This window comes from Merops nubicus, unplaced genomic scaffold, assembly GCF_000691845.1.
Source record: "Merops nubicus isolate BGI_N331 unplaced genomic scaffold, ASM69184v1 scaffold3155, whole genome shotgun sequence".
Classification (NCBI taxonomy): Eukaryota; Metazoa; Chordata; class Aves; order Coraciiformes; family Meropidae; genus Merops; species Merops nubicus.
The window spans coordinates 1-14,406 of record NW_008607424.1 but is presented as its reverse complement, the minus strand read 5'-3'; the positions used below and the strand labels follow the sequence as shown (position 1 = coordinate 14,406).

Sequence of the window (14,406 nt, the reverse complement as noted above, 5' to 3'; positions counted from 1 at the left end):
CACAATTGCAATATAGTTTGCATATTATCACACTTACTTACTGCACAGATCCTGAGACCAAAATTTAAGAAGGGAAGAACTGGGAACTGATGTTTTTTACTCCATTAACAGCAAAGTCATAAGTGATCTGGCAAGCAAAAGACTAATAGAATACAACCATCAGTTCGGCATGTACCGTGAAAAGTAAAGTAAAATACTGGATGAATGGCGGTTCTTGAATAGGACAAATAAGTTACGAGTTTCCCTAGTAGAGGTCATGACATAAAAGGAAAAATTATTTTAATGTCTTGAGGGACAAAAATGATTAGCAGTCCAGGCAAGTTAGGCAGAATGTATCTGTGCCATATTGAACATGGAGGTTTTGGGCAGCGGTGTTTCATCTGCATCTTTTTTCTGTTCTAAGTCTATCCCAGATGTATCTCTCAAATTTTAATATCTTTACTTTTTGGTGTTCTCGAAGCAGGTTTGCTTATATTTATCCCTTGCCTTCTTTGTAGCATTGCAAGGAAAGAAGTGATTGGACCAAGCTGGGAGCTTTGTATGTTAATGCAAGAACTGGGTGTGAACATTTTGATGATCTTCAGAAACTGTCTCTATGTATTGCTGAAATACTAATCAGAGATTCTGAGACAGACAGACCAGGAGTTCCTTTTTGTGATTTTGCTGATGCAGGTAAAATTAAGATGCAATAAATGCTTTTTGTTCATCCCTATTCTTTGTAGAGTTTTTAAAAGTGGTAAAAAACCAAATTCATATGCTTTTTTTTACATACTAGTTAATTTTATCTGTTACAATATTCAGAATTTCTTGAGATGCAAATACAAAGAGCTAAAATGATCAATAGAAGACATTTTCTAGTAGGAGTAAGATGCACAGTGTTTACACTTAAAGTTCTGAAAGAAGAATATTTGAGCTTTGTGAAATCAAGAAGAGAAACCAAAATTGGTCTTTTCATAAGAATGCCCTATTCTCAGGACAAAGGCAAACATATTTATTGTCATGTGGGGTTTCACACTCTCCATAGCATAAATAAACTTTAGATCTATAAATGCAGCGGTGTCTGTATTTTTGTATTTCAAAACACATTGAATGGAGTTATCCTCATGTATCTGATTTCTGCTTTTTATTTTTAGTAATTTGGATTTTCAGAATTATTTAATTCTCTAAAGAACTAGGAATTTCTGCAAGGGCTGTGTCCACAAAACACCTTCAGGTTTTTTAATAGTTCTGGCAGCGTTTCTTACCCCTTTCCTACCCTTCCCTCATTACTAACTTATATGTATCATATTTTCTTATTAGTTTGCAGAAAACTGAGGCTCAGTGAAGTGTCAATGAAATATTAAAGCACTTTATAAACTCGGATCTTTTTTCAACCCATATTAACTACTAAAACACAATGAATGTTTATTCTAGTTATGTGATATGACCTTTCTGACCACAGACTTTCATGTTATAAAACAGCTATCACAGTTTCCAGTTGTGACATGGACAGAAGATCTTGGTAGGGTTTGAAACTTTGTCTTCCCTGGAGCAGTGGTCTCCAAACTGATAGGCACCTCTATCAGTAAAAAATTTTTGAGCATGCACCTCCTGTTTATTTGTTTGTTTATAAACTGTATACATGTACTATGGCACTAATATATTAAGTACATTATAAACTATATACAAAAATAGAAAATAAAAATATGAGATAAAGATGAAATAAACACTACTTTAAAAAATATTTTATGTTTCTTTTTTAATGGGACAAAGAATATTTTCTTCCCACACTTGAATGGATTGTTATGTTTACATCCCACTATGGAGACTTCTGCTCTAGAATGCCAACAGGTGTTTCCAAAGTGATTGTATGATATGATTAGAAAAACTTGTCATCACTCAGTTCTGTAATTCCATAACTAGGAAGCTACTACTTTTAATGGCAAATATTTAAGAAAGTATATCTACTTTTTTCATAATGTTTCAAGTGTGTAATTTCTTTAAAACTGGATTTATATGTAAAATATAATTTTTTATTTCTTTCCAGTAATAAGAAAATCACAACATAATGAAGCAGACAGAATTTTCATTGGAAGGATTGGCATAAGTGTCATGTATGCTTATCACAAAGTACTGCAGTGGATCAAGGTATAGTGGTCTACAGAAACCTGACTAGAAGAAAGAGTCCTTTCTTTTCTACATGCTAAACTGTGTCTGTTATTGAATGGCTGGATGTTCCACCTGCCTCCCCACCATATTAGTATTTCTTAATTGTCCAGCTGAATCAAAGCATTTTATTGTGCCTTTCTGAGCAGCAGTCTTCTGTGGAACCCATCATAACATTGTCTTGCAACCTAGAAACTTGATTGTTCAGGTTCAGCTTTTGACTTATCTGAGCTAAAGATGAATCTGTATTAAAATATCTTTTATACTGTTGTCTCTAGGGCATGACTTTCAGGAATTCTGTTATGTAAAACCTGTGCACTCCTCAGTCTGTTTCCAGGGTCAACCCAAGTGCCAGGAGATACAGGTGCTTAGTCTAGAGGCAATACACCCATTTTGATGAACCATTGATTTTGTAGTATCACCTTGCTGAACTGAATGGTCTTTAGCAGGTCCCAATCAAGCTGCAGCACAGTGTGATGCTGTTTTGGAGTAAAGGGGAGGAGAGAAGGTGTTTGCAGTAGCACTTTCGTGGTACTGCACTAGACCTTTTGAAATCATCTTTGTTTCACAAAATAAGACAGTCATGGCTGTAGAAGAAGTAGTGCAAATTTTTTGGCATTGAGAAGTGGTCAGTGCTCATATGCCCATCAAAGAGCTTAGTTTGGCCTGGGTTTTGTCTGTCTTCAGAGACAGCATCTCTTCAGTGTTTGTAGGGGAATGCCTTCATATATATCGGCTGCTTTCCGGGTCCATCTTACAGAGTTCCTGATATTTAGGTTGCAGGATCTCTGATATTCCACGGAAGTTCATCTTCATGTCCTAATTTCAGAGGTGTAGGGTGTCAAAAACATATGTAGTGTTTCTCTTGTATAACAGGAGTTACTAAAAGTAGGCAGTTCTTACAGTACTGTGATCTTTCTCCTGTCTAGAGCAAAAGAACATTGTTTCTTTGAGAATGTGGTGTTAGGTATCAAAGCCACCTCTCAACAGATGGCTCATCAAGGTCCTCAAACAGCTTTGTAGACAACATGCCTTGACCATGTGGGAGTGTGAATGAGGGCGTGCTTAGAATTATTTTTATCAGAACTGGCAGATTCCAAAGTGATCTCTGCTTCAGGGATGAAGTAGAACTGTCATAGCTCCCTCTCTCCACAACCAGTTGTATTCCATTATAGGTATCTTGTAAGTCCCTAATCCTGTGGTTATGGAGTAGTATCTGCTTGATCCTGTGTCTTTTTCTTCTAGAAAGTGGTCCAAAAATAACATAGTGATAGACCTGTTCATCCTGCTGTGCCCAAAGTATTTCTGACTTTAAGACATGTCCTGTGTCATTTTATGAATATGTTTGACTGCCTAAAGCTGTACATGTGCTTTTCAGATCACTTTGCCTTCATAAACATCAAACCTCTTTATCACATAACTTTGATGCTTTGTGGCTCTCAGGGGTAACATATGTATGCTTCTTGGTCTTGAAGAGCATATTCTTTGTAATAACTAAGCCAAGTTCATAAAACAGATGTACCTCAAAAAAACATGCAGATTTGAAACACGTGAATAGGTCTTCCATGGAGATAGCTCGTCAAACAACACTAGACTATTTTTTGGATATGTACTTGTGAGAGTCCTGAAACATTAATGCTCCTTTGGCAACTATTTCATCCACTTCCTGTTTCAGCTATTTCTTGTCTTGAAGGACTTAGCTATGTTTTATTTTTATGCAACTTCTTATTACTTCAGAGAATTGGTCAGAGGTTCTTGTCCAACTAAGGATCTGATTCCATGACTACATTTTAATTGAGTGCCCTTCCTTTATAGATCACCTATACTTAGAGCTGCATGCTTTCCATCTTTCTATAACAACACATTTCTTAGTGGCCCTTTGGCTAGAATGATGGAATAGATACAGATCCTCTTTAATTTTGTGTTTTGTCTCTGGTTTGCACTTAGATTTCAAGTTTTTATTTTGCTGTCAAAGTTTTACCTGAGTCTTTCTGGTATGTATATTTTTCCCTTCAGCCACACACATCTACAGTTGAATGGCTTCTTTACACCTTAAATGTGAATTGCAGTGATCTAAGTAGTATTCTTTTATGGCTTTTGCTGAGATAAACCATTGCAGATATTTGTAGGCCTTCAAAAATCTCAAATTTTGAGCATATGGCAGTCCACACCACAGTATATATGTGCATATGCATAAAGCATTTTCAAATAATTAGCTTCTTAATAAGTAAGTTTAGTTTTCTGTCAACATCTCTGTTGTCCTAAACATCCCTTTACCTCCATGACCCTTGTTGCACCACCAGAATGTGTGCACACACATGACCACAGTTCTTAATAAGCCTTCTCCTTGTTGATGCACCCACTAAGCAAGAGCTGAAACATGTCTAGTTTTGAGTTTCGTTCATGCTGCCTGACCAGCAAGGTGCACCAGACAGGACAAGTGCTGAATCCTGCCTGTCCTTGCCCTGCTAGGGACATTAAATTGATAGCCCACCTTGATTCAATCATCTTTTTAGATTGGTCAGATCTTAATTATCTCTGAAACTCCTACCTGTCTTCCATCTTTGACTGAAAAGGCCAACCAAGAAGTTTTTTAGAGGAAGCTTCTGTAGGAAATCAGTCTAAATATCATCCTGGAATATGATGATAAAGTTGTTGGTTGTTATACTGTTGGCTAGATAGCCCAAACTTCTTCCAGCTCATTGTCCTGCTGGGTACAACTATCACCGTTTTCTTTGGCTTATGCTGGAGTAACTATTTCAGTTTAACAACTATGTCTCTGCTGCCAAATGAAAACTTTGTATGATCTTTTTAGAATTTTATAGGTTGTGTAGTACTGAATGAAATCAAAAGAGTAAAATTATTGACATACTAAAATAAGCAAATATAAATTAAATACCATATAGGAATGTTTTATAGTAGAAACAAGTGTTATAGGGAATTGTGTGCTGGGAACAGTTCAACAATGGGTTATTACTTACTATTACTACTGTTACTTACTATTCATTAGAACTGCTATACTTTTTTTCCCCACTCAATTTGGATTATTCAGCTGAAGCCTATTGATCTGTATGACCGAATTAAATCTCCTATATTTTGTGTAAATACATTCTGTGTTCACTGATGCTTTTGCTTTCTCTGACCTTCCCCCCTTCCTTTCTCCCTCTTACACAGGGAAGGAAAGTTTTGGATAAATTGTACGAGCTACAGATACATTTTACAGTCTTGAAAGGGCTTACAGGTGCAGAAAGTTCAGCATCAAGATGTCAAATTGTTAATAAAGCTGCAGAAATCTTTCTTAAAACTGGAAGCTTGGACGGAGCGACATGGGTACTGAGAGGTAAGTTTGGCATAGAAGAAAACTGCGTTTTGACTTAAATTTGAACAGTCCACTTCTATGACAAATTTCAGATAAAAATTCCAAGCTGGTTTATGTTATTAAATAAAGTTATTAAAACTGGAACAACAAAAATAAAATGTGATCCATCTTACTGACTAATATTGTTCTTGATATGTATAAGAAATGTTACTACTAATACTGAATTTTTTTCAGAAGAGTTTTCACAGTAGTCTGCCATCAGCACTGTTCTACTCAAAATCCTACCATAATGAGGGAGGGGTGCAGCTTGGAAAGTGACTTTGCCCCATGTAGATTTCCTTTGAGCCAGGTGAATTTCCCATCAAAAAATTTTCAGGCTCAGGACAAAGCAGTGTTCCTTCACCCCGCAGTGTGCACACCTAGTAAAACAGCTTTAGAATAGTACTGTATTTCTGCAGTCAACTGACATTTAATTACTGACTTTTTGGTATCCTGATCTCCTGAAAAGAGAAGAAACTCAGGAGTATTAACAAGAATAGAAGGTGTTCTATAAAGTAATATTGAGGATCTAAAATTTGGTATTCAAGTTTATATATGTACATATATATATACACACATATTTATATATGTCACTGATAGTCTTTTTTACTACCATATTATTTAATAAAAGGGGTTATTTACAATATAAAGGTTTGGAGAATATCTGAAAAGTATTGGTGATAAGGATGAATTATTAATAACTAGAACTGCATTTTCTGTGAAATTCTGGGATCTGTTTTTTTTCCTACAGTTTGTAGTATATTCTTAATGACCAAAAGTCTCAGTGTCCATCCATTTCAATTTCAATCCATAGAAATAACACTGCACTGTTGTTTGTCACAGAGTCAGAGTGGACCACAAATGCACCACTGTGGCCCTGTGATAACATGGACATCCTCAATCGCCATAATCTGTTATGTACACTAGTGCACAAATACTTGAGGAAGAGTTTATACAGGGAGGCATTTGAAGTTCTGCAGAACTTGCCAGGTTTTCACAATCGTTCTGGTAAGTAAAGAAAAAGATACTGTGTTAAGAGCTAAAAATTTACAGGTGATTCTGTAGTGTTCTTTTTATTTGTTTTCTGGCTAAAATTTGTTGAAGCAGTAAGATGGTTTTAGATAAACCCTTTATTTTTTTCCAAAGAATGTAGCAGCAGTTAAAGTGTGTATTGTACTCTGCAGCTCTCGCTGCACACACACACGTGCACTAACACACACACACAGAATTTGCACACCCACTCCCTTTTTACGGTTGGCTCAGTTACACAGGGGCAACAAGACAGACGCATTAAATTCTTAAGAATCATACACAGTCTATAGAATAAGATAAAATACAGCTATCATTGGGGTGATTCATTTTATCTTATCTTCAGATGAATGCATTGGTTTTTTTCTATAAGTTCAGCTACCTAACCTAGGCTGCTTCTACATACCATGTTAAGAACTGAGTGATCTTTTGGACTCAATTTATCTGACAGATTTTGGGTATGTACTTAAAAGTGAGATGTGTAGTTGTTCAGGCTCCACTGAGGAAATCTCAGCTGATTCCTCCATGTAGGTCTCAGTCCTGTTGCTAGTGTGGGCTTTTAGGTATGTGAGGAGAATATTACTGGAAGACCACCTACTTAGAGGATTCTAAAAGGATCTAGTCCTTTGAGGCATGAGGTGGATAAAAGGCTGCTCAATCCTGCCAAGAAGGGGACAGTTCAGAAGACGTGGACAGTTCAGAGTAAGAGTAGAAGCAAAATTTGAAGCACTAAAGTGATTTTTATTGGTGCAAATGAAGTCTTCGGATTGGGTGAAGATTGCATTTACAGGCTTGGACAAGCGAATATATTTTTATTTGATACTACTGGGCTTGGCAGCAAATTGTTACTTGGGACTGTAACGCTTCTCTTTCACAATGTGAATGAACTAACTGTATTAAAAGACTTTTGTTGAATAAAGCCTTATTATAAGTTATCCTGACCTTATTTTGCCAACAGAAGCAAGAGTCCTGATTTAGGTACTGATTGACAAGCATTTATTCAGTTAGATTTGCATTTGTCTCAATTCAGTAGTGAATATTCTTTATTTCATTTCAGATACTGTAAATGTTTCTCAGTACAGCTACCTTTTTAACAAGCTGATCAATGCCTGTTTTGAGAGCAGGAACCTTGGGGTCTCATCTTCTGCAGTAGACTTCATGCTTTCAAAAAACATAGCTCTTGATTTGTTTTTACTTAGAAGATTAATCACAGCTTTGGGAAGAAGTTCTTTGTGGTCTAAAGCTAGGACCTATTACAAAAGTAAGTTGCTTCTTAAAGAATATTCTTAAATTCTTTGGATTACATATGCTCATAAAAGCTATGTGTGTTGGGAATAAATTAATTTGTAAGAAGAAAACAGTACTTTCTGTGTCACTGTCAGGAATTTATTTGTAACCAAAATGTTTATTGGGAAATAGCAACAGTTAAGAATACGAATCAGTGCATCATACCTGGCATTAAATAAATGTAAGTGTGATAAAATTAATTTTTGACATTCAATCACTTGGCAAAAGACCAGGGCAACAAAGGGGAAGACAGTGTTCAAATGTCCTCTCATTGTGATCATAGTTAATAAAGCTTCTGTTTGACCTGTCCTAAATTGTAGCTGTGTTACTACACAACTTGTCAGAAGTTACCCAGACTTCTGACAGAACTTGTTAATCATTGCTGATAACATCAATTGATAAACAACATTTACAACAGTTAATATTATGAGGGACTTGCTGTGTCCTCAAATCAGTCCATTTCACAGTTGAAATAGAAAAATCCATTAAGAATTTGATGGGTTTTTTTTCCACATTCTTAGCCACATAATGATGGAAACAGCATTCTAATGCTAATTTTTTATGTTTCTGCATTTACTCTCAGGTGCTTTGTCAATGGGTTGCTACCCACCACTGCAGGGAAATTTATATTACAGATGTTTGATGATTCCATCTTTCCTGTCTGAGGTTGAGATGCTGTTGGCCATTGAAATATTTCTTGTTTCAAATGCCAGTGATATTCAAAATCCAATGGCTACTAGTCAGACTCTTCAAATAATACTGAAAAGGTTTGTTGTCAGATACGTACCACTTTGATTGTATTTATCTGTGTGACTGTATAATTAATGAGGGATCTTATTTTCCATGGGCTGGGAAAGAGAGTGCTTGGTTTTACTCTTGCTTTTAATCACTTGTTTCTGAACTGGTTATAGAACAGTAAGTGTTTGGGGTTTTTTTATTATTGTTACATTTGTGTAGCAGAAAAGCGATTGTTCCAGAGTGATATTGGCCTGTTACCTAACTGAATGCGTCTACCACACTAAAGGTGTGCCGTATTTTCAAAAACAGGGTAGCTTGATACCTTGGTGTGTAGATTCCTGTGTTGTAGTTAAGCTGTGGAGTAGAGTGGCACAATGAAAATGTCTTTTCAAAAAGCAACTCTAGCTTTTCTTGACTGTTGCACGGAAAGTGCAGGAAGCCGTTTTACTTGATTAGAGAGGATACCTCAATATTAATTTTTTAGAAATTTTTTTTGCCCCCTTTCTGTGAGAATAATACCTTCAGATAAAAATGTGGATTTTTCCTTTTTCCTTTTTTTCCACTGGCACTAGGTTATGTAATTTATTTTTCATACCTAATTTTCTCTGAGATAGACCAGGTTGGCATCAGAATGTGGAACTGAATAGAAATGCCACGTTTGTTAAGAAGGATGAACAGGGCATCTCAAATGTGAATACTCTGTGTTCCTTCCCCTGTACCCTTCCCCAGGAGTTCATCTCTTAATTTTGTTTTCTGATAAATTAGAAGGGCTTTCTCTCTTCTTTCCATGTGTATGCTATTATGCTTTTTTACTTAAAGAGCCTAAGTTTTTGCAAAAGCGGAACTTACATGTCACTTGGGCACATCTTCGTTCCAAATGTGTTTACATGCCAAAAGTGAGTAATCCTTTTGGATTCAAGCATGTACATGAATTCGTGCTATATCCGGCTCATACAATGGTTTACATTCCTTCACTGAATTTTCCAGCCCAGAGTCAAACCTTTCCTCCTGAAACATCCTGTGAATATTGCAGACCTACTTTGCACTGGCATTAAACGCTATTACTTTTCATTACTGTAAAGTATGTTAAAAATGTAATTTTCTGACTTCATAATTCTTCAGAATAATCATCCTAAAAGATTGTGTAGAAATTAACATATCCCTTATTATAAGTGAAGTGAAGACGACATTATTTTAATGTTTCTGCAATGTTGTTGCCAGTGTAAGGTGTCAGGCAAGCAGCGCAGGGCCTGTGTGGTACCTAATTTTGTGTTTGTGAAAAATCACTTACAGGTGTGAGGATCAGGCGGTTCAGAGCAACAGCGACTATCAGGCGGCGGTGGAGAGGCTGATACTGGCTGCTCGTGTGTCTGATCCAAAGCTTGTTCTTAAGCACATGACCATGAACATTAACATGGAGGAAGTTTACAGCTTGGAGCTTACATCTGCTCTAAAATGGCTTCAGGAGAATATGAAATGGGCTGGGAAGGTCTGGCTGTTCCAATAGTCATTAAAAATAGTAAAAACTTTTGGGTTTTAGTGGTTAAAGCATTGTTGAAAAGAATACAAATGAATAAAGGTACTTCTCACTGTGTTCAGACTACGCCTTACTGATGTACAGCAAGGCTTCAAAGTCAAGTTGTGTTTTGCAGTACTTACACTGATAATACAAGTAGTAGCACAGAAAGAGTAATTTTTTTCCCTAACTACACAGACTGTCACACTGACTTACATAGATGTTTTGTAATGGCATAATTGGATAATGAGGAAGCTGCAGCCTCAGAACCTACCTTCTCTTTTTTTACATCTAGCACTAAATGTTTTTCTTCTCTCAGCAGGTGACAGTATGTAAGTGCATTGATTGAGTGTATCTACTGTCTCTGAGTGAGACATTTCCCAAGTTGCTTCATAGTCTGTAGAAGTAATACATCTTTCTTTTTGTCTTCCTCAGAGTACCTTGTGAGGATATTGTCCCACCTGTGTGTCTCCTAGATCTTAATTTCCTTACTCAAAAAAAAGCAGTGAAAAGCACTGAGAATAAAACAACTTCAAATCACTTGAGACATGCCTGACTTAGGATACCTTTCTTCACAGAAGTGAGTCTACACAAGTTGCTCACAGCCAAAAGTTTAGTTGTGTCTTGATAGTACTTTGTACATGGCTTTACATTTGCATATATGCATACTTCTGCTGAAGAGGAAAACTTGCTTTCTCCCTTGATTGTGCTCTTGGAGGGAAGTGGGTTTGCCCATGTTTTGGTTTCTGCCAACTGCATGATGAGATGGAACCTTCTGGGCAAGCTGGTTCTAGCATTTCTGGTTCTTCAGGGATTCTTCTTTTTTCTGCTTGCAAATCCTCAATCAGATCTGGAGCATGAATTGCTTAAATCAGTTTTCATCTACGGATCTGCAGCCTGAGTAAGAGGAACCAAACATCTTGTAGCAGAAAGCTCTTGTGGCAAATCAGTGGGACATCTGATACTTGCCTGAGCTCCCCACTTCCGCAGTGTTAGTTTAGGTCTCCAGTGCCAACCTTCCCTGAACATGCCAATAATACAGCTCTTTTGGTCTTGCTTTCCATCCTCTCTAGAGCTTTTTGTGCTGAAAATTTCTGCTTTCTTCGGTATAGTTGTTCATGGTGTTTTTAAGGCTGTTCCCTTGTGAGATCAAGACAATGACACAAGCTCTCAATGTTTTAAAAATGTTTCCCTCTTTTGGGGCAGCATACATCTTTTCCTGGCTGCAGCAACATTATTGCAGGTGTCTTTTGTGCCTCTGAATCATGAAAGCCATCATGATCTTACCGCTGGATGGCTGTGGAGGGGTGTCAGTGTTTTGTTTTTTTTTTGTTTGGGGCAGTTGCCACTGCAGTCTTGAGGTTCATACCATTAATCTGTTCTCATTAAGCTGATTGTCTCTTCAGGGTTAGGTCCTGCCCCGTTTCAATATCACTGCTTATCCGGTCTGTCTGGGAGATGCTACTGGAAGAGAGAGGTTTGAATCTGATAACCTCCAAGGACACTGCCATACTCCTGTGCCACCTGAACAGAAAAATGCAAGGATAGGGGCCCTTGTGTTTTCAGAGGCTATCATTCTTATGTGGGGGTCTCATCCACTTTCATTCTAAAAAATTGTAGCTTCATTACTATCAGGTGGCATTTCTTTAAAAGCCCCTTACCTCAGAATTTGTCTTCAAGCACAGTTGGCACTAGTTCAAACAGGCTTTAGGTTCTACCACTTGGTATTCACCAAGATGGCTCAGCAATTGTAAGGCTATCCACATCAAATCCAGTAGCATTCTGCTGCTTTTGTTCCTCAGCAGCTGAGAGACTGGGTAAAATGTGATCAGGTTTCAGATGAGGGGTCTTAACTGATGTTTGTCCAGCCACTCCAGCATTAGTGGCAAGAGCAATTTTGGAAAGTTTCAACAAACTAAAACTGGCGGTGAGAAACGAAATAATTTTTGCTAATTACTTTTTGTAAGATCCTTTGTAGCGTAATCTCCCGTGGAATTAGACAGAGGCTGTCTGAACCTCAGCTAAAACCCACATCTCTGTAAGCGGTACCAGATGCGGCTAATGCTGTGCTTGAGAAAGGCAGAAGGACAAAATTCCCGTAGTAATCTGTATGGCTTCAAAGCCTGAGATGTTCTACAGACAGCATTCTTTTTTTCCATTATTAGCAACTTTAAATTTTCACTTTGGTCGTCCCCAGAAAAAAGAAATCTGAGTCTTGCTTTATTTTTCAGACAGAGGTTAATCATTGACCTCCTGGCTTAACTTGGAACTGTGTAAAATTTGTGCAGTGGTTTGGCTCCGTCTTCTGAACATCGTTTTCAGCTGAGAGGATGCAATGTCAGTCATATTTTTATACTGACAAGCAAAGCAAGCTCCTCACATTATTGCTCAGAAGTTTTGTTACAACTGGTACATCTGTGTTTCTGTCAATATGGTGTTTCTCCCTATCACCACCATGATACATCAGTTGTCAATTTAAGCAACTTTACTGTTAAGTCCTGTATTTCACATTTTGTGATATTTGTATTCCAAGTGTCTGGGTCCACTTGAAATTCTTTACAAATCTGTTCATTTTGATGCATATCAAAATGCCAGAAAAATTTATTTTTGCAATATTCTCGGTATCAGTTTGGTGACAGAAATTCCAGGTGCTAAAGAGGAAAAAACTCCAATGTGGAATGGAAAAAAGCCTAGAAAGATAAAAAAATGTTCCAAAGAATAAAGTTAAGTACAATGGAGACAATGCAGTTCTGCAGAGCCAGACACTCAGTTGACAATATCTATATTTGTGCTTTTCCTTGGGTATGTTACTGCTTCTTAGCTGAAAGAACAACTGTTTTTGAGATTAAGCAATTCTTTTGATAGATATAATTTTTCATATAGGAAATAAAAATGTATGTTTACCTGTTTGCAGGGAGAGAGAGAAAAATGTGAGGTAAAAAGAAAAACCTTTCCTGCGTTGCGCTCAGTAGCTAGGTCTAGACAACGCTGTGCTCCTTCAGTATGCTGTTAGATGCATGAGAAATACCCATTGTGAAAATCTTGGTTCAGTTTTCACCGATTACACAGTATGCTCTTTGAAAGATTTAATTCTGTTAGTCAGATTTAATTCTGTATGGTCAGATTCTTGCACATAAAACAGAATAATATTGTTTGGAGCACTTAAGTTTTATTTCAAAGCATTGATAGTTTTGAGAGTTTCTTAACACATTGGGGACAGAGGTGAGAAGCTGGAAATAGAAGCTTGATAGTTTTAGGATGTTTTATAAAGAGCAACTGGGGGGATTATATTGGAGGAATCATTAAGATGTTAATAAATGTTTTATATTCTTTATATGATGTATCCAAAGTGTCTGTGAGAATTGTCATTGAATTATTTAATTGTGCTCAGGTCCCTGTAATTAATACTCTTAGTTAAGCAGGAGGATAGGCAAATGGCAAAGCAGACATGGAGAGTTTAATATCTTGTTACTTCTACAAGAATCTAAAGTATAATATTCTGCATGAGACAGGAATGTGTGTAATCAGTCAGATTATGCAGTTTTCCAGCACGACTTAGCACATACTCCAGTAAATGCTCAGAAAGCTGCTCACTTGTAGTCCTCTTCTCTGCTGGAGCAGTGACAGGCCCCTGCCTGGATCAGGTCCTGCAGCAGTACAGGTTTTCTGCTTCCCCTGGTCACCTGTGAGGTTCCTCTGATGTTCTATGTCTTTGTGATCAGTGTGCTGCCCACTGGCAATTGCTCATTTTGATGCTCTGTGTGATGTCTCTGCTTCACGTCTGGCTCCATATTGCATTATTTATTTTATTTTGATTCACAGCTGCTTTATAAGTGTGCGCCTGGAGCAAAGCCCCTTGGCAATAAACCTTGCATTACCTGCTTCTGCTGTGAGCCTGGGCAAGGTTAGGAGCCCAATTTAACCTCAAATTAGACGCTAAGTGCCTCCATGCACCCACTTTCTGCATACAGGCATCAGCAGCCTATGTCACTTAGAAACTGTCTGCCTGGCAGTGCAAAACCCAGGTTCTGCAGATTACTGATAGGGGAAGAGGCAGAGCAATGTACCACAACTGACTTGGTTTCCCTTTCCGAGAAATCTCCCTGCCCTAAAACATCTGGAATGTTCCAAAGCATCATTTGCAAATGTTAACATGGAGAATACTGGGTACAGAGGTGCAGGCATCCAGCTAAGTCTTTGGAAAGTGTCTGTCCTGGAAGGGGAGAAGTCTCAGATTTGTACTTTAGTATCAACCTGCCCCATTTCATTTCATACAATACTCTGTAGAGCCTCTCTACCTTCAGGCAGATCAATGCACTCACCCAACTTGGTG

At 37.6% G+C, this 14,406-nt stretch overlaps 1 protein-coding gene across 1 annotated transcript in view; it reads left to right on the top strand.

The window, feature by feature from the left end:
* TOPAZ1 (testis and ovary specific PAZ domain containing 1) overlaps positions 1 to 10,064 on the top strand; it is a 37,873-nt gene extending 27,809 nt beyond the window's left edge. The window contains exons 13-19 of the mRNA XM_008939915.1: positions 498 to 672; positions 2,027 to 2,127; positions 5,320 to 5,485; positions 6,347 to 6,511; positions 7,590 to 7,793; positions 8,403 to 8,586; positions 9,851 to 10,064. Coding sequence (XP_008938163.1) covers positions 498 to 672; positions 2,027 to 2,127; positions 5,320 to 5,485; positions 6,347 to 6,511; positions 7,590 to 7,793; positions 8,403 to 8,586; positions 9,851 to 10,064 — 1,209 coding nt within the window. The remainder of the gene's footprint in view (positions 1 to 497; positions 673 to 2,026; positions 2,128 to 5,319; positions 5,486 to 6,346; positions 6,512 to 7,589; positions 7,794 to 8,402; positions 8,587 to 9,850) is intronic.
* The last annotated feature ends 4,342 nt before the right edge of the window (positions 10,065 to 14,406 follow it).